Source organism: Sarcophilus harrisii, chromosome 3, assembly GCF_902635505.1.
Source record: "Sarcophilus harrisii chromosome 3, mSarHar1.11, whole genome shotgun sequence".
NCBI classification, from domain to species: Eukaryota; Metazoa; Chordata; class Mammalia; order Dasyuromorphia; family Dasyuridae; genus Sarcophilus; species Sarcophilus harrisii.
Window position 1 is genome coordinate 81,179,932 of NC_045428.1, and position 25,618 is coordinate 81,205,549.

The window sequence follows — 25,618 nt, forward strand, 5'->3', positions numbered from 1 at the left end:
CTTGATGACTTTAGGATCAATTAAAGTTTTATTAACAGCCTTATAAAACCCACTTGACACATTTCTTTATAGTCTTCCTACACACTATACCTACAATCTCAGTATTGTTTTCTAAAATGACAAAATGATGTTTTCTCACCCTAAAAGGATATTGTTTTCCCAAAGGAAACAAATGTTTACTAGAACTTGGCTCATTAAATATACTAATAAAAGACTGAAGCTTTTTCTATCAACATGGAATCATTACAAAAAAATTTCTTTATACCAATAATCCACTTTCCACTATACTAAAAATAATTTTGCCTTAAGTCTACAATGTAAAATAACAAAGAGCAGAAATGAAGCCTTTTTTGGAACTCATGGTAGCATGTATTGGACTGATTTTGAGGGGGCCTTTTTAGTTATCTTTTCAGTTTGCAAGTAGAGAAAATTAACTTCAAACATATTTTTATCTTCTGTTGCCTGATTATCTCTCAGCTTTTACTCTGCTAAAACAATAAAACTACCTGGTCCTGCACTTGCCTAACTGTGACTGAATTCCATCCAACCAAGCAGAACATCCTTGTCATTGTTTGTATAATATTGGCACAATCCCTTATTTACAGTGTCAGTCTACTGATGATATACCTGTCTTCTAATAAACCATCCATTCACAAAGGAAAGGAAAATTAGTTTCCTCATAAATTATAATTAAGTCCTTTCCCCAAAACAATGAAACAAAAACTTTTAACCACTGATTTTTGGTATTCTAGTTTAACTTTAGTTAGGGGTACTATTTTGGAATTAGGTTACTTATTAGATCTTTAAAGTTTGTTTACTATGGTTTGTGAACTACATTCTAATATTTTCAACATAAGTATTTTATTTGCTAAAAAAGATCAAACTATTTTCTAAATTCCTATGTTTGCAATATCAGTTAAACATCAGAATTTAGAACCACGTATTTTACCCTACTGCTATACAGCAGTAGCAGAGTCACAATGAAAACAGTTAAAGTAAAATTGTTTCACTAAGAATTACAAACATATTTAAGCAATTAAGTAGTTTGAAACAATGACTATTTAACAAAACAATTTTTCAGAATTATTTTACTGATAAGATGCTTTATGAAACACATTTTCTATCTTGCCTATTTTCTCCAACAGACTGTTAGAGAAATTGGGGGGGGGGGGAATGCAACTATTGTAATAGGCTTTTGTTGAGTAATATAGTGAGGTTTTTTAATCTGTTGTATAAACTTTGTTCACATCATTTGATTGCATCAAGCATTAAAATGTTGGAAAACTTACAAAGAATTAGTCCCCAAACAAAGTACATAGAATGTGGACTAATTCCTGTCATGGCAGGAAGAAAAGGATGAAGTGAAGCTCGGATGTTCTTTCCCCACTATTAAACATACTTCAAATTGGATGAGGGTTGAATATTTTATCCATTATTTAAAAGAATTCCCTGAAACGTCTCTGAGGAATGAATTTAAATTCTGAAGAACAAAGACAATTTTTTTCAAATAATTTCATTATATAGATTACTATCACTAGAAAAATCAAGCTTATTACACATAAGCAGAAATTTGAGAGACATCTATAGAAGTCCAAATAAAGAGAAATGTCAAACCATGCAAGCCTTGGGATAGGTTTGTGAGACACTTCACTAGCATTTTTGCTACTGCCAAAAAGGGGACAAAGGACTCAATGTAAAGAACCAAAATGTGATGCAATTATTCCATTTCTACGATGTAAGCTCATAGTAGCTAGGAAATTTAAGAAGGAAATGAGCATCCAAGGGAAAAGTCTGTCAGACTGGTTGTCTTGGGATAAATGGAGAAGCAACTGGAGAAGGTTCTATGCCTGATGCAGTGCAGTTCAGGAGGCAGATCCTTGGATCAATATTTTGGGAATTACTTAGCTATTGTATAGAAAGCCCTAGGACTACATGGAGAAACAAAAATTAGATTGTTATTGTTCATACACATTAAGTTATCAAAGAATTGTGCTTAGAAAGAAAGGCATCCTTCATTTAATAAAAGGTGTTCTAATTTCTGAGGCTGCTTAAATATGTTTCAGAAGGAATGAAGGATGTAAGGGGAAGCTTCAGAACTAATAAAAGCCCAAATAATGGGCCACATCCATGCTATGGCAGAAAAAGGCATCCAGCACATCACATATGCTAGTTGTAGATTAATAGTCCATGGGGAGAGTGGGCAAAAGTATTTAATGGGGGAGGAACCATGTAAGAGGTAAAGCAAAGAAAGAGATGACTTGAAAGGAGAGAAGTTCGGCCTCAATCAGCTTAAGACAGACAGGTTTGGCAGCAATCCTTCCTGCCACAGGCATTTGGCATGCTGACGGAATAATTTTTCCACACAGTGTTTTAGGTCTTAGGAAGATGAATCATTTTCTGATGAAGCCATACGGCTTTGTTTGGGAACTAAATACACAAGATACTACAGGTCCGTAACTAAAAATTACTTTTAAAATTCATTTTCAAACTAGGAAATAGAACCTCTCTTAAGTTAAAGAACTGATTGTTAAGAGAAGGGATGAGAAAACAATTTACCTACTTAAAAATTATATCACAGTGTTAGCTCTTCATGTTTTCTGGTAAAAATGTACTCCTTATATAACACATTACTAATATGACTGAATGTGGAAAGAGTACAGATGCAAATAGGAAAATAAACTGGAAAAATGGCTGGCATTTGTGTTTTCTTATTTTTTGTTCAATGCTCTTTTATTTTAAGAACTTTCAAAATTAATACTCTAATTATGGTTTCTTAAAATGCCTGGAAGGAAATGTATTCAGATTTGGAAGGTTAAAAAGAACCGCATTTCAAATTAAATTTTGTGATTCCCTATTTAGGGCCCTTTACGGCAAGGTTTATGCACTCTCCATAATCACCTTAGAAATGAGATGACAAGGTAGCAGTTTGAGGCTGGCTACAACATGCAAAGTTCACAGTCACACAATCTGACCAGCCCAATTGATGGGGAAGAAAATAACTAGCATCAACCATGTGGGAGGACACAACTGTGTCCACGTCAGAAACACTGGGCATTCTGTGGCCTTCAAACTATTGCACATTCCAACAGAACACAAGAAGGATGTTCAAAAGATACACTCAGGAACGTATAAACATACATACTAGCTTGTGCACAGAAATTAGACATGGATACAAGACACCACTGTAGTCAAACCTGTCTTAGAGTCTGCTTCTGATTTTAGTGACCTTTTGGAAAATGGTCCAAACAGATTATCAGAAATACATTAAAAAAATATTTTGAGACCACCTCTTCTAGATACACATATATAGAATTCTGTGGTCATAACAGACAGACTTAACTTTAGTGAGACTAAATAAAAGTGCAAAAACATAAAAAAAAAACCAACAAAAAAAAAAACAACTTAAAAATATGGAAGCATAAGCTAAAAAATTTCTGCATAGCTGAAATCTATTTAAAACAAGTCCTGGGTAGGGGGAGCTGACAGGAGGATAAAGTTTTTGTTTTCTTTTCAATGTCTTCTGCATGTTTGTTTTAAGTGATGAAAAAAAAAAAAAGTCCTTTTCAGGGTAGGCTTGTGAGACATTTCATAGACAGTTCATTCCCGTCTCTTGAGACACCCTGGTTGTGGCAGTGCCCCCTTCCGCAAGGTAAACAGCAGTGCTGGATTTGGAATGAGCAGCCCTATCACCACCATTGTTGTTGACCTCACAGTCCAGTGGTTCCGTGGAGATGACCCAGGTGGAAGGGCGCCACCGCTTAAGGGAATAGGGGGTTTTCACACGTTTCTTGATCTTTTCACCCGATCCTGGTTTGCCATCTTGTGATGACTCACCTACTGAAAACAGAAGAGCAAAAAAAAAGTGTTATCTAGAAAAAACCGTCGACAGTGGTATGGTTAGTTTATATAGAGATGATGTAGTATGTTAAAACAGCCATCAAGGCAAGTGACAGTAGCCAGTATTGACAGAGTATTATCTTGAAATCCATTATTATGCATTTTGGTGGGCAGAGCCTACCTTTAAACTTATCCTGATTTTTCCTGACCCACAGTTCTCCCTTAGGAAGTTGAACTCTAGGCTAATTACCTGTAAAATAACTCCTTTTGTTATGAATGCAAAACTGTTCTGCAGAACAGGGATGGAAAAGAAGCACGAAGATATATTCAGTAAAAAACTAAGGCTCTTAAGAAATTCTCATATGCTTTGCTTCTTCTAAGTGCAATTCTTAAACTCTGGTGAATTAGGTGAAAATGGAAGAGTTTTATTCCTCTTAATAGCCTACTCAAGAGGATCAAGTTTAAATAGTGCTTAGGATTTCATTTTTCAGAGAAATAAGAGTGCTATTTCTTAATGTTTTTCTTCTTAAGAACTGACCAGTTGGATTATATTGCACTGTCTTCCTGTCTATGGTAGCTGTTATTCAATGGGAGGACCTTTTCCATATGAGCACTCTGGGACAATTTTTGAAACATGTGGCCAGGTGCTCCTGCCATAATTCTTGAATGTGCCTCCCTTTACTTGTGTTGCAATTCTCCTAACATGCCCATAAAGATAGAACATATTTTCTGCTTCTCTGCATGCAGTATTATCTGTCATTAATATCAAGAAATTATTTTTGCCTTCCTACACACTCAGGATTAATTCAGGCTAGACAACAATCCTTTTGCCTTCTCTAGTGATGCAGACAGAAGTCCTCTTCACAATTCTTTCTGATAGTTTTGTTGGCACAAAAAGCTGACATCAAAGATATCAGCAACAAAATGCTGTTTGGTGGTAAATGTTACTGAATTTAGCAAGCTATTGTTTTGGGTGATTAGCTCTTACATAAGTCAGAGATCATATACTGATTTAAATTGATTTGTACAATGCCTAGAACAATGCCAGGAGGCCTTAGGGACCTGTCAATATGAGCTTCAAGATGGTCAGGGCATCAAGGAGGATGTGACCCTACAGTTTCTGGTGACTCTTCTAAATGTTCCTTATGACTGAAAAATTGCTAGTTTTTGGATAAAATCCCCAATTCTCATGATAGCTACAATTGGTAGTATTATGTGATGTAATTGCCAATTAAAATACCAGAAGAGCTTGTAAAAGAATAACTTCACCTTAATCCTCAAGGCCCTGGCTTGTCTTTTGAAACTGATGGATATTTATTTAGTTCCTACAATTCAAATATAAATACAAATGTTGCCTAGTAAAGCTACAGCCAAGTCTGTTGCACATGAGATCTAGAACTATTTTGATAATAACACAGCCCTTTAGAAACATTAACTTGTTTCGACTCCACCACAGCCTTGGGAGGCAGATGCTGAGGAAGCTGAAGCAGACAGGGGTTAAGGGACTTGCCCAGGATCACATGGCTAGTTGGTGTCTGAGCTGGGATTTGTCTCCAGGCCCACCCCTCTACTCTACTGTGTCACCTAGCTGCCTGTATTAAACAACACGATGTTAATTAATGGTGACAGAAAAGTCGACGGCAGCTGGATGGTCACTCGGCCAGAGGGTCGGCGACGTGGGCCTGCACTTACACTGCATACCAGTGCTGTCCAGGGCATTGGTGGCTGACAGGTCCAAGGAATTAGGCCGCTGAGCCCTCCTGGGCTTTGACTGCCCAGGGTCTGCCCCTGTGCTCTGAAGGTCAACAGCAAGCACCTCCTGCCCGGGACACGGATTGCTGTTGTTGTTATTGGAGTTTGTGCGACCACCTTCCAGGGGCCGATCTCTCCTGTCCACCAGGCGATCCAGGACGCCTTCATCGTGGCCGGCCTGCTGCTCCCGTCTCAGGAGAGGCTCGTGCTCGTCGGGGCTGGAGTTGATAGTTAGCCGGCTGTCCTCTCCGCTGAACTGGTTCTGCAGCATCTCCTGGGCTCTGTGGGTCACCAAGTTGGGCACCTGCCCAGATGGCACCACACCATTGGCATACGGGGCTGTGGCAACATGTGAGTTCACATTGTGGCTTCTGCCTGCCACGCCGTTCATGGTGACTGTCACTACGTGGGGTTCTGCAGCATTGATTGTATTCATCTTGGCAACTCCAGTTTCAACTTGCTTCAAGTTTGATTTGTGCTTGCTGCCAAATTTCAGCCGGGGCTCTTTTGTTGAGTTTTTGGTGTTCAGGGGTAGACTAGTAGGCCTCTTAGGAAGGTTCTGTTGCTTAGGGAGAGGATAGATTTGAGCAGGTGGGACATCAGGGATCAAACACGCCTGACCATTACCAGCCTGAGTGAAGTCCTGCTGTCCAGTTACCTCCACTGCCAGTTTTATCAATGGGTAAAGCAAGCTGGAGCTGGTGCTGCTCAGGGGGTCTGGTCCACTGAACTGTTTAAGTGAGTGCTCCATGAGATTCTCATCAGAGCTCTCCTTTAGATTTTTGTCAACTTCTTTTGGGTCCAACTTATTGGTCTCCAAGTCCTCTTCGGTGAGCTGCAGGCAGACGGGGGTTGGCCCAACGGGCTGGGCCACGTTTGTGGCGTGGAGGTTTGTTTCATCGGAGTAGGGCATCTCTGAGATGGTGGTCATGCCAGTGCTGGGAGTAAGGCCGGTGGTGTTTGTAGTGGTGGTGTTTGTGGACAGACTGGTGACGCTAGTTTCAGGACTGGGAATCCGGGCCTGTGCTTGCTGCCGTTCATAGTTAATTGAGTTTCGGTTCTTTTCGCCTATAGTTAGAGGTGTGCTGCTGGACACTGAATGTTCTAAGGAGATATTCTTCACAATGCTGTCAGGGTGATGAATGGAGTCTTCTATGTATGAAGAAGAAGAATAATCGGGATAAGGGCCAATCTTTGGCACACGCCTGTTGTGTGACAGGTTGCTTAAAGGAAAAAAAAAAAGCCACATTGAGAGGATATTTGTGACAAACTACCTCTACATTCAACATTTCTGATTTTAAAATCTCAGTGTCTTTAACTGTTTCATAACTCATTTTGTTCTGAGTGTTTTGTGACTTAGAAAATTACATTAACTGATCTGAATATTGAAATGCCTCATATTTTAAACAAAGTGCTAATAATCAGTTACTGATGTTGCTTTTATAAAAACACACTGACTACTGAAAAAAGTCTGTGGAAATGGACCAACCTAAGGAAACTTTTAAGACATATCCATTTTCTTTTTTTAATTCCTAAAGATATGGACTATGCAAGCATCAATATAAATCTCTCTTTGCATCAACAGTAGCACAGCAATTATAAAACCATAATAATTAAAAACAATACTATAACAACTATTTAACAGTCACAATAAGATTATAAATTCCTTGGAAATAAAAGCCATCACTACTTTTGAATCTCGATACCACTTACCAGTATGCACATATTAGCTGCTTAAGAAAGATTAGAACGTGGGGACAAAGCACCTATACTAACAGGTACAGACTGACCATCAGGCAGACCTGATCTCTATCTTCATATTCTGGAAAGCCATAAAAGCTTCAAGGGAGAGTTGGATTCCCGTCTCAGGTCCATTTTGGGATTCCCGTGAGGCCTCTGAATCTTTGTAAGGAAAGTCCAAGGAAGGGGCCTAAATCCGATCAAGATCTTAGTACCAGGACTTTACCTAAGAAGTTGTGAAATATGGGCCAATCATACCATGTGGGCCCCCAGCACACCTCCACATTAATGTATAAGTAATACTTAACTACAAAGAATATCAAGGACAGCACTGATAACAGGATTCACAATGCCATCACTGATAATGGTAGTTGGTTGGTTGGTAAGGAAGTCAGAGAGTAAAAAAGGCCATGAGGGAAGAGGGCATCCAGAAAGGATAATAAACCCTGAAAGAATCACAAAGACTAACAAAAAGGAGACTACAAAACAAAAGGATAGGGAAGGGAAGAAGAGAAAAGGGAGCACATTGGAAAGCTGTGGGATATGTGAATGAAACAAGGAGAAAAGTTACAGCAGAATGAATGACTTTGGGAAGATTCGCCTCCTTTGAACCAGGTTTGGGACTGGAGACTTTTTTGCAACCTGTTACTTGCTAATTGGGGCAATCCAGTGGCCATCAAAATATTAACTTGGAGGAAACCAGCAGAGAGCAAGCAATCCGCGGAGAGATAATCTTAGCACCTTATTTCCAAACAGTTTGCTTTCACAACTTAAGTATGCTGGGGAATAGAAAAGTGTCAAACTTTTTCCTTTCCTAAGAAACCCAGCAGGGAATAGAGCATCAATTCTTCTGTCATCTCTGTTAGCTTTTTTCTGGATGTCTTTATGGACAATGAATGAGAATTGCCTGATAGTGATGAGAACCCTAGAATTTTTGAATCAAAAGGGATCTTATGGATCACCTTGCTTACTGCCCACATTTATTTTGTTTGTTTTTTTTCTGAGGAATTGGGGTTAAGTGACTTGCCCAAGGTTGCATAGCTAGGAAGTATTAAGTGTCTGAGGCCAGATTTGAACTCAGGTCCTCTTGATTTCAGGACTGGTGCTCTATACACTGCACCATCTAGCTGACCCTCACTGCCCACATTTTTGTGGTTGAGAAAAACCCAGGGCCAATGTAGAAGAATAGACTGCCTCAGGTGACCCAGGAGGAGGAGGGAGTTGGACCAGGTCAGTGTGCTTCAGTACTTTATGCTCTCTCTTTAGAAACAATTTCATTGGAAGATTATTTTAATTGTTAGAATAATGCCAAGTGCATAATCTGAATGCTCACAATTTCTTAGAACTATCCTTCACTTAAGAGAAGCAATTTTACTTTGTATTGGACTATCACTGTGTAGAAAGAAATGAATATGACAAACTTAAGAGAATCAAGAAAAGATTTGCATGAACTGAAGCAGAATGAAACACACAGAACCAAAGGAACAAACTGTGGTTGGGCAGACAGAAGGCGGTCTTGGTGTCCAGAAGAACCATGTTCAGATCTTGCCAAAGACACTTATTGTTCATGCCTGAGTAAGTCATCTGATTTTTTTTAGCTCACAAAATGATGATGATGATAAATTATAGCTCCAAAATCACTCCCAGGGTTGTTATCAGTTCAAATGAGAGAACCTGTGTAAATACTTTGTCAGTTGTAGAGTGCTACAAACTTACAAATAGTATCTTGTTGTAAAGATAACAAGGACTGGGACTATTATCCCCATTTTATAAATGAGAAAACTGAGGTTGATGGGGGATGAGTGACTTTCCTGGTAAAAGCTGGTGAGGATTTGAGGCAGATCTGAATGCATTTCTTCTTGATTCCAAGCCCAGAGTTTTTAACCCAACCCACAGCCTCATAAACAATACTGCAAATGAAAAGATCACTAAAAGGAAGAAAAATTGAATAAATGAAAAACTAAAGAAGATCCCAAAGAATTGTTTAACTCCTTTCAAAGAAGTTCCATAACTCAGAAATGACCTAGTTTTTCTTTCTCCCTTAGATATAAAGGCAGGTATTCTGTCCTCATTAAAAACAACAAACAAACAAACAAATAAAACACCCTTCCCTGGGAAAATGACTTTTGATACTTAAGATCTCATCTCCTATGGCCTTCTTTTGTTCATGGATCACTCACCAACTTAGGCTCAACTCCACACTGTTCTTACCGTTCATTCTGCATAGCAGTAGACATTGGATTGACTGTTGGACTGACTGACTTGTTCCTTTCCCAAATCATCATGAGTTCAGCCATCCTCTCCTCAGCACACTGAGCAGTAAGCCGAGCCTCTGCATCCTGATCCCAACAGTCCTCGATTGTTTCCTTCAGTGATCTCACAGCCTGGGATAAAAATTTTATGTCAAACATTTTGAATTTTAAAATTTAATTTAAAATATAACTTTAAAAGTCAATGAATTAAGTTAAATTTAAAAAGTAACTAAGCAATTACTACATGTAGCGTATTCTTAATATGTGTTTTAGGCGTCATGTATCAAGTAACAATTAAGTCAGTTAAAAGATTCCCAGATGTGCAGCCAACTCATTTTGTTTACTCTAAACAGATTACTAGGATTCTAACTTAAATTTGGATTTGTTCATAAATTCAACCTTAAAAGCATAAGACAGCAATTCAACTGAAAAATATCTGGTTGTTTTGACTGCAAGTTCAATATGAAACAACAGTGTAATAAGGAAATTTTAAGAGGTATTGTAGTTTTAGGTTAGCTGCCTACTTGTCTGTCTTGGGCACAAAAATCATATGTAAGTTAGGGAGTGCTTTTATGTATATGTTACACATGCACATACATATACTACTACACAATATATAGAAAAGTAGTTGACTTCTGATTAGCTTCTCATCATGAATATTCCCCCAAATAAGTAATACACAAATTAAAAATTTCAGGCTGCTGTCTTTTTGCCATGGAATTTGAAGAAATGAAGTTTCTGATTTGGCTATGAATGGCTGGGAAGGATTATGGAAGGATTAGGAAGACTAGTTCAGAAGATTCTATTGCTTTTCCTATGGAAACCTGGTGTCTTTTTAAATAGATTGTGGTGACATCACCCAGTAGTAATAAAGAACAATTGGAAAAGTTATTAGAAAGAAGGATAAGATACAAAATTGTGTTTTCACATGTTATTCGATTTACTATTTTACTTCCCCAGTTATGTGTAAAAATTATTTTTTTTTAACATTTGTTTTTAAAACTTCGAGTTCTAGGTTATTTCCCTTCCTCCCTCCCTACTCCTCCTACCCCCATTAAGAAGACACATCACATGTTGTTTGAGAGGGTAGGTTAATAGATGTGATGTTTCCTTTAAGGAGCAAAAAAACAAAAACAGTCAGAAAGGAGCAAGATAGGTCAAGGCAAGAGAGAACTCACAGAGTTATTTATACACAAATAACACTTTCTTTGTATTTGATGATAAAACTGAGCACAGGGTTATATGGAGACCTGAGTTCCTGAGTGACACCACAGGTCTTTCAGTAAAGAGAAACTAGTTGAGCTGAAAGTACTAAAAGTGACAAGACAGAAAAGAAGAAAACTATGAAATGATTAATATCAGAGCAACCAACTCAGAATATAGCCAAAACCCAAGCAGGCTAAAACCAGAGCAGGGGATTTTTTTTTGGCCAAAGAAATCATGGGAAACTTTAGGTTAAATGTTTATGACTGAAACTAGATGAGGAGGGGATTTAAAAGGAAGTAGACGGAAAGGAAAGAGCAGTTGGAGGAATTTTAAAAGACTGGATTTACCAGGGAGAGAAGGAAAAGGATTTCAAGAATTTCTGAGAAAATAAGTGATATTTTTAAACAGTTGAGAGAAAATACATTTGTTTCCAATAATGGCAATAATATAGGGAAAGAGAACATATGGACAAAGAGCAAAGTGTTTTTACAACTGAATGTAGGTCTGGAGCATATATATAAGTTTGGGAGTAACTGAGACATTAGAGGAAAAAAGAAGAAAAGAAATAATAGAATGAGAATGGTGAGGGAGAAAGAAAATTATGGTGGGAGTGGTACAGAGAACTTATACATGAAGGTTGAAATTCATTTAAAAAAAAAAAAAACTATGCAAAGTGTATTGGGTCTTGGGGATACGGTCTTAAAAGTTAGTTAGAATCAGATTCAAATGCTTTACCTGATAAGCACTAAGCAGTATAACCATGATCAAATCACTTAACCTCATAATGCTCAGACAACCTTTAAGACTATAATTTACAGATGTTATCTGAGATCTGTAGTTATACTAGGATTTCCTTAAAACTGATGACTTCATCTGACTGAACCTATTCACCTAGTCCTGATTTTTTTAAATCTACGGTCAATGCATTTATATTAGAAGTGCAATTATTTATAAATGTGGTTTCTAAATTTTTCTCCCCACCACTTTGGGCTCTATCTTACTCTAAAAGTGGACTTTCCCTATAGGGAAACAAGTTCTGTAGACTGATCAAATGCATCATTTGGAAACAAACCAAGTTTTCCTATTCCCTTACTTAGCAAAATCTATTCTAAAGAGTAAAAAGTTTTCAAGAAATAATGCACAGAACCAGCTATGCCCAGAGAAAGAACTCTGGGTGATGACTAAAAACCATTACATTGAATTTCCAATCCCTATATTTTTGCCCACCTGCATTGTTGATTTCCTTCACAAGCTAATTGTACAATATTTCAGAATCTGATTCTTTTTGTACAGTAAAATAACGGTTTGGTCATGTATACTTATTATGTATCTAATTTATATTTTAATATATTTAACATCTACTGGTCATCCTGCCATTTGGGGGAGGGTGTGGGGGGTAAGAGGTGAAAAATTGGAACAAGAGGTTTGGCAATTGTTAATGCTGTAAAGTTACCCATACATATAACTTGTAAATAAAAGGCTATTAAATAAATAAAAAAAAAATAATGCACAGAATGCATAGTGCAGAAAAACTTTGGGGGTGCCTAATAATGCTTTTTTAAAATGTCAGAAGACTCAAAATAATGGATTTTATTTTTCCAGTTAAGCAAATGGCTTAAACAAGTTATTAAAAAAAAAAAAAAAAAAAAAAAAGCAGGCTTGATTGTATATTATAAGCCAGTGAAAGAGCACAAGATAAATATTTTCTAAGAACTTCGTTGTGTGACAGCTTTGCCGGTGATGGCACTGAAATGAAATTCTCATTCATCAAAATCATTAGTCAAATTTTGCTGATTTTCAATTGGGGAAGAATATAGTTGAAAAAATGGTTATATCAAGGAACTCAATATAAAAAAGAAAAAATTAACAATATGCAAAATTGCATATTAGATATTTACAATGGCTTTCAGACAGATTTTTAAAATTTAGTAGTTTTAATTTTCACTAGTCTTTTCTAAGCTTAGTAATGTTATTACAGTAACAATTTAATCAAATAGCAGGAAGTATCTGTAAAGCAGTCAGTGGTGTATATTACATTTTGAATGTATAGTATTTTTTTCCATTCTTTTTTTCCCTATACTTGCCCAAAATTTCTATTAGTTTATGGACTGATGGACCTATGCTAATCTGCATTGCTGATTGATGTATTTACTTTTGGTATCAAGCAAATGAGGAAATCTAAACAACCACATTTGAAAAGGCTTATTAATATGTATGATTACAGCTGTCATTCAATCTGGTATAAAACTCTTGATGAAGCTATGGTGAATGCAGTATACATTATTCCAACAAAACCTTCCCTATCACAATTTCTTGTTTAAAAAAAAAAAAAGGAAAAAAAATCTCTCAAACACTAATTTTATACTAAACAATTTAGATAGTCATAATTATAAGGAAGAAATAATTAAAGCAATTCTGAAATCCACTGTTAAAAAGATACAGTGCATATTTTGTCTAAAAAAAAAAATGACAGAATTTTCTTGTTAGCTCTTTTTTAATAACTTGATTTTTCCTCTTACATACCAGACTGTTTTCTTTCCAAGCTTCTGGGAATCTGGGCCTCTGCTTTTCCCTAGACACCAGGACCTGCATGTCTTCAAAAGTGGGGCGGTTCCCTACTTCTGTCTGGAAGGCCATCTGGTACTCTGGCACAGATTCACCTGCTTAAAATCAAGGTTTTAGAAAAGTAGACCAGTATGAAATGTTCAACTATAACAACAAAACAATGTCACTGACTCTTCAAGAATTCAAACCCAAATCACCAAATAAAAGACAAATACAAATATTTTGGCTACCTGGAAGTCTTATAGTCTCTTTTTTTTTTTTTTTTTAATTTTTTAAACTTTTTATTATAGTTGGGCATTTAAAAAAAAACTATTAATGGGGGAAAGGGCAGAGCTGTACCATTAGCACATAATTTGTATTTGCTGCAGTTCTTTAATATATGCCACTAAAAAAAAGATAGTATTAAAAAGAAATGCCATTTATATGCTGATTTCCTATTGTCAACTCTATCTTGAAGTAATATTTGTTTATAGAGACTAGCTTCAATGTTAACCAGAACATGTAGTCAATTCTAGACCAATTTTGCATCATTAATGTAGTTGTGTCAGGCATTGCAGCTATTTTCTAACAGAGGAAAATAATTTTTTTACTAAACAAACAAAAAACCCCAAAAATTCCAAAGAAGAAATGGTAAAATTCACAGTGTGAATTTTAAAATAAATTTTCTGACTTTGGAGCACCAATTGTAGAATAGTTCAGAAAAGGGTTGATGATGTATATAGCAGACAGTGGGTATTCCATATCTTCCTGAATTCTTTCCTCAGCTACAGGAGGTAGGCAGAATCAGGAAATCAATATCATGAAGTTTGAGCAGATACTGGGTGATAACCAGACAACTATTGTAAAAAAAATTCATATATTAAAGAAGGAAGGGAAAGAAATAAGCATTTTTATAATGTGCCAGATAATGTGATGATTTTTTTTTTTTTTTTTTTAAAGAAAACAAATATCTCATTTGATCCTCACAACACGGTAAGTGCTATTATTATTCCCATTTTATAGCTGAGGAAACTGAGACAAATAAAAGGTTAAGGGACTTGCCCTTGATCCCACAGCTGGGAAGTTCTCGAGGCTACATTTTACGTCAGAACTTCCTGATTCCAGGTTCAATGCTCTATCCATTGTACCACCCAGCTGCTTCCTGGGCAAGGATACCACAGTCCCTTCCAAATCTGAAGGGCCAGTTATGTGAGGTATCCACATTCAATTAAGTTTTTGTTCTCTCAGCAGCAGCTGCCAGTTAAATGTGAGATAAGGAATCTTCTCATTCCTTTCAGAAGCATCCTCTTCTATCCCAACACATTATGGCTGACCACACATACCCATTAACCCCTCCCCGCCCCCACCCCCACCCCCCACCCCCCCCACCCCCCCCCGACGCTTACACACACGCACACATACAGCCTTGCCAGAATTATTAGACATGATGATGGCACTTTTAATGAGATTTTTAAAAATGAGATCATATTTTTTGTGAATTATTAATTCATATGGGAAATGAAAGTACCAACAGTCATATCACACATGTTCATGCTACATAATATTACAAAGTACTTGGAGAACTTTTGTAGGTCATTTTTTGAAAATCAATAGTTTGAACAAATTAAAGGATAAAGCTTGCATGTTTAGAAAAAGTTTGATACAAAAAAAAAGTTTGGGAACCACTGCCCTAGACTCTTGTAAGCTTCTCCTATTTGATTTCTCAGTTCCAGTCTTTGCCTTCTCTATTTTCTCTTTTCCACAGCTGCCAAAATAATTGTCCAAAGAAAAAAACTTGATATCATTCTCCTGATCAAAAATCTCAGTCACCCTATTCCCTCCACATCAAAGACAAAATTCTTAGCCTGTAATGAGACCTTGTATAATCTGGCTCCAATTTGCCTCTTCAGCTCTTTTTTATATTATTTCCTTCCAGCATTTTATTTATCTCAGCCAAACTGGCCTACTTGTTACTTTTAAACTCAATCTTCCATATGCCGTTTCTACATTAGTTCACAAGTAGTCCTCTAGACCTGGAAGGCACCTACCCCATTCACTCGTGCCTCTTGGAATCCTCAGCCTTATTTAAGGCTCAGGTGCTTCCTTCTGTGCAAAACCCTTTTCATGATGTTTATAAACAAAATAGTTCATTCCCTAGGATAACTTTTATGAAATGTGAATCTCTTTGACAGTTAAAACAAACAGTGATGTAACTGGCCGAGAGTAACAGTCTTGCCTATGGAGCCCTTATAACAATAACAATAGCTAGCATTTACACAGAGCTCTAAATTTTGCTAATTGCTTTACAAATCTTATCTTATCTGATTCACACAAAGACTCCAGGAGTTAGGTGCTAACATTATCCCCATTTTACAGATGAGGACACTAGGAAAGGCAGACTGGTTTGTCCAAGGTCAACACAACTAGTATCTGAGGCTATCTGAACTCTATCCATTACATCTGAACTCTATCCATTACATCCCTTAGTTTTTCCCTATTTTCCCCTTCCTTCCATATTTATATCAATAAAGTAGCTGTCATTAGAGTCTAATCAAGAGGTGTCCAGCCCAGTAGGGGAAGATTTTAATCCTGGATTTGATTATCTTAAGTTAAGTCTTCCTTAACTTATTTTTTCTCCCCAAACTATTCAAGAGTATTATTTATCACTTATCTATCCTCCCTATCTACCCCAAAGAAAAGAATTATCCTTATTATTTCTAGTTTCCTTCAAAGCTCAGCTCAATTCCATTTCCTACATGAAGCTTTCCCTGACTCTATGTAGCTGTAAGCTCTTTCCCTCCCTTCCTTGAAAAATCATAATATATTTATGGAGGTAAGGAAAGTGCAGTGTGTATAAAGAACCCAGTGATTAGTTCAGAGATGGGGAGGAGTATGAATGATATCACTTTTTCCTATCGATTGCATGTTTTTCTTAATATATACTCACTCTCTATGGGAATTTTTTCAATCACATGCCACTTATAGATAGATGACTCAAAAATTCACCTAATTTTTTAATCTTTTTAATCTTTCCATCAAATATCTCTAGCAGCCTAAAGGAAAGTTGCAGGCACTCTCCAAAATATAAACAACTGACCTATACATAAGATTCTTATTAATAACATCCTGGGGGCCTGGCTTTAAAATAAAGACAACTACTTTGAGTTTTAAAGAATGTGTGAAGAGTACCTTGGATAAGTTGAAACTATAGGCAGACTCCCATGCAGGATCTGTGAAAATGGTCTCCTTTCATCTTTTCTGATACTAACTGAAAGTAATTTTTCATTCCTATAGAATTTACCATAACTTCTTTTTGCCAAATACCATACTTTTGAAAAGCAATTAATGACATATAATATGTGTCTATAAAAGGCAAATGTTGATTTAATAAATTGAATCCAAGGTTGACTCAAGTATAATAATTCTAGAATAAGATGCATACAATTTAGAGACTATTGCTAGAAGAATTAACTAAAACTGAGTACCCATTCTGTGTTGCCATTTATTTGGCAAGTTCAATTAATTGTAGAGAACAATCTTGGTCCCGGAGGAACAAAAGAGGCAATATCTTCCTCTTCTCAAAAGAAGCTGGGAGGACAAGGGGTATGGAATGTTACCTATCTCAAGCACAGATGCTTTGTTAACTGTATTCTGATCAAAATTTTCTTCGTAGCAAAGAAGATTCAACTTGGGAAGGAGCATATATTAGGAAATTATTCTCATAATGAAAATTTTAAAATTAAAAAGAATTGCCTTTGAAATAAAATTGTAAATTTTATGGTTGGCTTAATAGTAGCTTCTCTTTCATAAATGCTGTCTTAGAAAATTCAGAAGAGGCAGAATGTGTATAAAGTAGTACATTTTATGGCGACCCTAATATAGTGGCAGTCTAAATAATAAATGTTTTCTGATGAGGCTTTTTGAAAGCCAATTCAAATGCCATTCCCTCCAGAAAAATTTTTCTCTCCTTAGCTGAAACTGACCTTTTCTTCACTTTGTTCTGAGAGCTTTCTGTGCCTTTTATACATACACTGAATGTTTGTATTCTAAGCACTTGTGTACATGTCTATTTCACCTATTGGATCTGAACTCCCTTTAGCCTTTAATACAGTGCTGTGCACAAAGCAGGCAGTCAATACTTATTTGGTGAATGACTGAATGATGAGAAAATATCACTAGGGTGAAACAACTCTAACCTCTCTTGGCCACCTCAAGTTAAGTACTTTGAAAGGACAGAGGTTTGATCAGACCAGAATTGGCAGACAATTCCAAGAATGAGCATTCTCAATGAGAAACACACTTATTTTTAATTTCCTGTTTGGTAAATTCAGCAGTTTATTTCAAATACTGAAAAGATTCATAAAGGAAGTGATTAGTCCAAGTCAGATAGAATAGGACAATTATATACTTTTCATTCAGAAGCCAACTCAAAGATAGACTATAGTTTTGCAGTAACCTTTCCTGTGGAAAAAATGTCTGTTAATATTATTTTTAAACACTAGATGGCAATGGACTAAAGAATAAAACAAAATTCAAATAATTCTGGCAAACAGATTCAATCAACAAAGATATTAGGTAGTAATCCAAAGCTGATACATTTTCAAACTTTCATTACCATTTTTCTCCTTACCTGGAAAGAGATCAGTACATCTCATAAATATTTCCCAGTAGATTAGGCCAAGTGCATACATGTCTACTTGTTTTAGAGCAGATTCACAGTCCCTCAGATTAACTGCTCCTTCTAGCACTTCTGGTGCCATGTATCGGATTGTGCCAACCTAATAAAACAAAAAAAGGTTATTTTCTGAAATTATTACATATTCTAGTGGATAAAAACACCAACTGTTAGATCTGAACTTGAGACATATTATTACTTGTTACCTAAATTCAAAACAATCATTTAATTTTGGTGCCTCCATTTTCCATCTATAAAATGTCCATCTTTTATGTACTGATAATAAATAAATATCCAAGAAAGATGACCAATAAAAGCTCAAGTCTTTAGCATTAATTTTAGTACCTCTATAATGTTTGTTATTGTCCTTCACTTAATTATTAATTTCCATTCAATAAGAAGCACAGTAAACTTTTCCATCACATTTGTTTACTCATTAATTCCTATTAGACACTTAACTGGAAGTACAATTCCAATAAAGCCCATAATTTTTACAAATCTTCTGGGATGAAAATGTATTGGCTTTTCCTTTCTAGTTCTGGGAATTTTGAAGAGCATGTTTAAATGATCTGAGGTCCCTTTCAATTCCAAAATGCATGAACTTAAGTCTTAAACACATATCCCCAGGGTCAGGGATGATCACAATAGATTTAGGAGAATTATTTTAAAACACATCTTCCAACTCCTATCAAAAGAGGGCTAGAAGGAATATCTGTGATAGATGATAGAAGGTGTTAGCAAAGATAAGATTCCTTTCTGCTCTATTTCAGTGACAATTACCTTGGGGCATACCTCTTTGGAAAGAATCATTATTATCAATTAGAAAACATTAATAGTAACTAGTAATCCTATAATATACTGATGTTTGCCATATTTCAAAATGAAAATAAACTATTAGAACATGAACTCTAAATCAAAACTGTTCCAAAATATTATCTATTCTTCTATACTTGTCTATACTTATCAAAATGCATTGACATAACAATGATTTCAAAAGAAATTTAGTTGGGTAAGTCAATAGCTGCCAAAAGCTGTAATGTGCTTAAAGAATACTGATAACTACTAAGATTAAAAAAAAAATCCCATTAATAACATTAGCAATGTAATAAATACACAAGGGCTGATGGTACAGTGAATATAAGAAATTTTTTTCTGCAAGCTACTATGTCTGTCGGAATGTCTCATTTTGGCATATATATATCAAACAAGCTCACCTCACTTATTGCTGCATTGTCCTCTTCCCCAGGGCGGACAAGTCTATTTCCAGTTAGCCTCATGGACAATCCAAAGTCACTAATGACACAGGTTCCATCATTCTTTACAAGAACATTTCGGCTATTTAAGTCTCGATGAGAAATCGCAGGTTTGTAATGATCTGTTTGGATAATTTCAAATGCTTATTAATATCTGAAAAGCTATTCAGATAGCTGAAAACAATAGATAGAAAACAAAAATAGGATGTTGGTAAGTAGATGATACAAATAGAGACGGATATTATTTTCTAACCCATCAATTTTTATTAATAAAAAAGATAATACAAGTAATCATTTTCTCAATTCATTAATCACCGATTAGTCACGCCAACTTGCATAGGAAACGTTAATTAAATATAAACTCTTCTGGTGAAACTAATAGCTAATGTGTTCCTTATTAATTTCAAAACCATTTTGTAAAGTTTTCCCTCCTGAGTGTGGCAATGGTAATTGAGAGACAGAAGAAGAGGAATGATTTTTTTACAAATGAAAATGTTAGCTTGATAAGAATAACAATTTAAAACACTGTAATAGTTCCTATGATACAAAAAAAAGTTAAAACCCCCAGCAATGAAATCGTAAGTTCAATCCAAAGGTCTTTAAGAGTGAAAAGTAAAGGGTGAGGAGGGTTGGGGGTGGGAGAGGAAAGACTGTCTACACACACACACACACACACACACACACACACACACACACACCCCAAGCCAGATATCCCACAAAGAGACACATTACAGGAAGAATAATACTAGATATTAATCAAAGGAGACAGAAGGCAGAATGGAGGCAGAAATAAACCCTCTGGCCTCAGAGATCATGACACAATCAATAAAAAAGCATTTATAAAGTGCTTAATGTGGCAGCAATAAAAAACAAATAGATCTGCTCTCAAGAAGCTTACATTCTATTTGAGGAGCCAACATGCAGATACACATACACACACATATAAACATATAAATATAATATTACAAAATAAACTCCTAGTTCTAGGAATCATGAAGAGTATGTTTAAATGACTTCTAAGGTCCCTTACAAAAATAAATAGAGCTTAGTGGGGCAGAGGTGTCCTCAACAGATGGAAAGTTCTGGAAGAGCCTCATTTTTAAGTTAGGACTGAACTGACCTTAGAAGGAAAACAAGTATTCTAAGAGCCAGATAAGAGCTGGGATATTCTGTGCAAAGGCATGGATATGTATAAGCTATGGGTAACAAGCAAGATAATCTGGAGACCCTAACTTGAGAAGGCAAATTCATAGAGACTTACAATGGGAATATCAATCTGGGATGGCATAATATTCAAAATTTCTCCTCCCCATCCTAACTTTCCTATTAGTATAAAGGACACCATCAACATTTCACTTCCCAGCTTAGTATCCTTGACTCAGAAAACTCTGGAAAGACTTATACTAATATAAAGTGAATTCAGTAGAACCAGGAAAACACTGTATGCAGTAAAACATGAAAATGACTTAGCTATTTTCAACAATACTATGATCTAAGTCAATTCACCTTCAGAGAAGAACAAAGTCTGAATACAGACTGAAGCACACTTTATTTTTCTTGGGGTTTTTCTGGTCTATGCTTTTACAACATGGCTAATATTTTTGTTTTTTGTTTTACACAAAATGTATATGTATAATCTATATCAAATTTCATGAATTCTCAATGCAATGGGGAGGGGATGAAGAGAATTTAAAACTCAAAAAAATTTTGGAATGAATATCCAAAATTGTTTTTATTATGTAATTAGGGAAAAACAAAATATTAAATTAAAATAGGCAAAGAAGTACATCTACAAATAACTTTTTAACTTGCTTTCATTTTAATTTTATTCTTAAAAGGTAAAGGGACCACAAATGGGAAACTTAATCTGGAAGCAATTTTCAATTTTTAGAAAAGAAATAATAGGAGCATGGCAACTTTGTGGTGATTGTGAAAATATCAAAATCTTGAGTCTATGATAAATAGTGAGATGATATCTAGGCATAGTCTGACATGCACCCTAATCAAATTTTGGGAGAATAAATTTCAAAGAAAATAAAAGAAAAGATAATTAGATTCTCAAGACCAAAACGTCTATAGAAGAAGTTAACTTAGAAATGCTGGAAAGTTCTCAATAATGAAATTCTGAAGACAGTTTCTTATAAATAATTCTAATAAGATGGGAATTAGAGTGTGTATGTAATACAAACACATATACATACTCACATATATGTGTATTCCAAAGAAGGTGGAAAAATAAAATTAGTTAATTAGTAATAATTAATTAGCATTCACTAGTACAAAAATTTTTATGACGAGCGTTGCTTGTTTTTTTGGTAGTGGCAAAGAACTTGAAACTAAGGGGGTACCCAATGACTGACAGAACAAAAATATGGTATGTAAATTAAATGGAATATTATTGTGTCATAAAAAGTGATAAAAGATTCAGCTTCTGAGAAACCTGGGAAAACTTATATGGACTGAAGTAAGCAGAACCAGGAGAACAATTTATACAATAACAACAGAATCTATACTTAGCCCTATTATAGAGAGTATATGTTTCATTCATTAACTTTGTTAATATACACAAATGCATGATACAACATAGCTAACATTAAATGTGAGAGGAAGGATACAAAGTGATCTCCACAGACTAGAACATTGGACTAAATTGAATACATTGTAGTTTAATAGGAAACATGTAAAGCCTTACAATGGAAATATTCTTTAGTACTGTTTTATCTAGTCACTCCATACAACTTTCTTTTTTTTTTCAGTTACTATTACTAAACTACCACAGGGACATCTGTTCTGCTTGGCTACGAGTACTTGTTGCAAGAGTTTTGATTTTATTTCACTTTTTCATTGAGGGAAGATTAGGACAGAGAAAAATACTTATTAACTGAAAAATAGGAAAAAAATTTTAATTTTTCCCCCTGAGGCAACTGGGGTTAAGTGACTTGTCCAGGGTCACACAGCTAGGAAGTGTTAAGTGTCTGAGACCAGATTTGAACTCAGGTCCTCCTGACTTAAGGGCTGGTGCTCTATCCACTGTGCCATCTAGCTGCCCCAATAGAAAAAAAATTTTTTTTTAAAGATTTGTATTAAAGATGGAAGAAGCAAAGAAAGGAAACAAAGGCTGAAAAACACAAAGATGACAAGGCCTTAATCTAAGTGATATCAGGTGACTGAACGATTCTATTATTTATTGATCACATATCACAAGAAGGTTAAAGACAAAGGACAAAAATCTAGCATACACAGCAAAATACTTTTTTGGAGGGGGTTTATAGGTTTGCTTTTATTTATTTTTGTTACAAGAGATAACTCAATAGGAAAAGTAAAAAACACATTTACAAATAAAAATGATATAACAGTTATAAGATGTAAATAAAAATTATTTTAATAAGAGAAAATGCTACTTTTCCAGTCCTAGAGGCTATTGGCTATTTCGTTGGTTTCCAACTTCCTAACATGACTGTGGCACATCTCTCTTGGGGAAGATCAGATGAGAGAATACAAGATATTTATAACTACTTTTTGTGGGAGCTGGAAACAAATTAGGTCTATCATCTAGTGAATGATGAACAAACTGGCATATGAATATAATATTGTACAGTAAGAAATGTCAAATATGATTAATTAAGAAATGTTAAGATTTATCTGAAGTGATTAAGAATGCTAAATAGAACCAGAAGAATTTACATAATAGTTACGAGAGAAAGTAAATGAACAGAGCACTAAGAGAAAATAAAACTTGGAAGAGGTTAAAAACCAACAGTAGTTCCAGAAAACAAATAAGAAAACTTATCTCCTCCTTTGTGGCTGTTGAGAAGGGAGGGATTTACTCAGGCAAAATCTTGTCTCTATTGTCATACCTGGTAACTGTGTTGGTTGTTTTACTTAACTATATTTTTTCTTTGTTCCAAGGAGGTGTTTAATTCAGAGTAAGAATGAGGAAAGGTATGATCCCATGGAGCAAGTGTATCCAAAAATGATCATGATATAAAAACAAAAACAAAAAAAGGATCAATATGATAATTTTTTTTAAAAAAATTACCATCAGGAGTACTAAAATCTCAAAATGTTAGGCTATGGCATTTACAAAAATTATACTGAGGAACATAGGGGAATCCATGAAGGGAGAGGGTCCCTACTTAGGATAGTCAGCGTGATGATGGAGACAGAAGAGATACCTGACTCTTATTCTGCTTCTGTTTTATTGACAGAGGAGAACACCATTGAACTAAAAAAAGAGAATCAATTTCATTCATACACTTTTTTTCCATGAGGTATTTCTGACTTTTTTTTTGTGTGTGTGAGGTAATTGGGGTTAAATGACTTGCCCAAAGTGTTTGAGGTCAGACTTGAACTCAGTTCCTCCTGACTTCAGGTCTGGTACTCTATCCACTATGCTACCTAGTTGCCCAAAGTGTTTGAGGCCAGATTTGAACTTGGGTCCTCCTGACTTCAGGTCTGGTACTCTATCCACTATGCCACCTTTTTTTTTTTTTTTTTTTTCCGGTTACTATTACTAAACTACCACAGGGACATCTGTTCTGCTTGGCTATGAGTACTTGTTGCAAGAAGAGAATCAAATAGGCAGCTGACACCCAAGGTAAATATGGAGAGAATAAATGATTCCCCACTTGGCCTTCAAGAGTCAAATCACCAGAATTAGGCAAACTGTGTCCTCAGATAATGAATGAACTATTAAATGTGACAGACTTCTTTGAAAGATCACAGAGAATAGGAGAGGTACTATAAAACTGGAAAAGGTAAATGTACTAAATTTTTGATAAAAGGAAGGAGAAAAGAGTCTTCAAATTTTAAGTATAGGGACCTGACTTTGGCAAAATTCTTAAAAGTATTTATTAAAACTAGAATAGGTGAATATCTAGGAAAAAAACCTGATCTTCAACATTGCTTCATCTGATCACTCCAGACAACTAAACTTGCACAGGGTAATTATGCAGATATAACTTATCTAGAGTTTAGCATATCATTTAGCATATCATTTGACAAATGCTATTATTGTAGAAATCTAGAGAAATATGAGCTAAATGATAGTATATTTAGGTAGATTTAGAACTGAATGAAAGGCTAGACTTAAAGAATAATCATTAATAGTTCTATATCAGCTTAGGAGGTCTATCACAGAATGTGTGCTAATTAACTCTATACACACAAAAGCATGAAACAACATAGTGAAGTAGCTGACATGTTAGATATCAGAGGAAGGATATAAAGTGATCTCCATAGACTAGAGCCTTGGGCTAAATGAAATGAACAGAAATTTAATAGAGATATACATTAAAAAAAGGCAAACTTTTTTTTGTTCAAAAAATAACAACAAAAAACCCTTAAGTACAAAATGGAATAAGTATGGTTACAGAGATTTGTTTTAAAAGTTCTAGGGGTTTTTTGTGTGAACGTAAGCAAGTCCAATTGAGTTGACAATATTAAACTGAAGCCAAGAAAGATAATCTCAGTGTCTAATAAATGCTTTTGCATAAATGAATAAAAGAATAGTATTCAGGATTAGGTATATTTGCTTCTTTCTCTGTACTCAGCTTATCCAAGCTGCATCTGGACTATCATATCTAGTTTCATTATAATGCATATTAGGACACACACTAATAAACTGGAGTATATTCAAAGGAAGGCAACCAGGATGGTATAAGACCTCAAAATCATGCTGTAAATGGTTGTTGTAGCCCAGCATTCCTCCCAATGGGAGGAACTGTGACAGAGGTAATTAGAAGGACATTTTTGTACACATGGGTCATTTTCCCCCTTCTGTTATCATTTTGGGATGCAGACCAATAATGAGACTGCTGGATAAAAGGGTATGCACAGATTTATAGCCCTTTAGATATAGTTCCAAATTGTTATCTAATATGGCTGGAACAGTTCACAACTCTACCAACAATGCTTTAGTGTTCCAGTTTTCCCACATCCCCTCCAATATTTATCATTACATTTTCCTGTCATCTTAGCCAATCTGAGAAGTGTGAAGTGATATCTCAGAGTTGTTTTAATTTGTATTTCTCTAATCAATAGTGCTAAATCACATTTATTGTTCTTATTAATGATTCAAATGCCCATTTATGCTGTGCCCAGAAATTGAATAATCACATAATTGTCCTGGTAACCATCTGGTTATTTTAACTAAATCACAAACAAAAATGAAAATATTATGATTACTATGAATTATTAATTTGACCACTAAGGAAAATGAGGTAACTCTCTAAGACTATACAACTAAAGAACTGTTGCAGGTCTGCATTGATAGCCATTTATCATGGTTCCTTACACGAATGAATACAAGTCCCAGTCATCCTGACTACTCCTAAAAATCCCTAATGCTTAGCACAGTA

The 25,618-nt window shown here is 35.4% G+C and overlaps 1 protein-coding gene across 3 annotated transcripts in view; it reads right to left on the minus strand.

Annotated features, from left to right (window-relative positions):
* Nucleotides 1-362: 362 nt before the first annotated feature.
* Nucleotides 363-25,618, minus strand: part of BMPR2 (bone morphogenetic protein receptor type 2) — a 187,108-nt gene continuing 161,852 nt past the window's right edge. The window contains exons 8-13 of one of the 3 annotated variants that reach the window (XM_023500692.2): nucleotides 19,221-19,381; nucleotides 17,962-18,109; nucleotides 13,311-13,450; nucleotides 9,541-9,713; nucleotides 5,539-6,812; nucleotides 363-3,837 (exon numbers count right to left, since the gene is read on the minus strand). In XM_023500692.2, coding sequence (XP_023356460.1) covers nucleotides 3,587-3,837; nucleotides 5,539-6,812; nucleotides 9,541-9,713; nucleotides 13,311-13,450; nucleotides 17,962-18,109; nucleotides 19,221-19,381 — 2,147 coding nt within the window. In that variant the 3' untranslated portion in view covers nucleotides 363-3,586. Of the gene's footprint in view, nucleotides 3,838-5,529; nucleotides 6,813-9,540; nucleotides 9,714-13,310; nucleotides 13,451-17,961; nucleotides 18,110-19,220; nucleotides 19,382-25,618 lie in introns of all 3 variants that reach the window. The other 2 variants (XM_023500690.2, XM_023500691.2) reach the window with 2 other exon arrangements.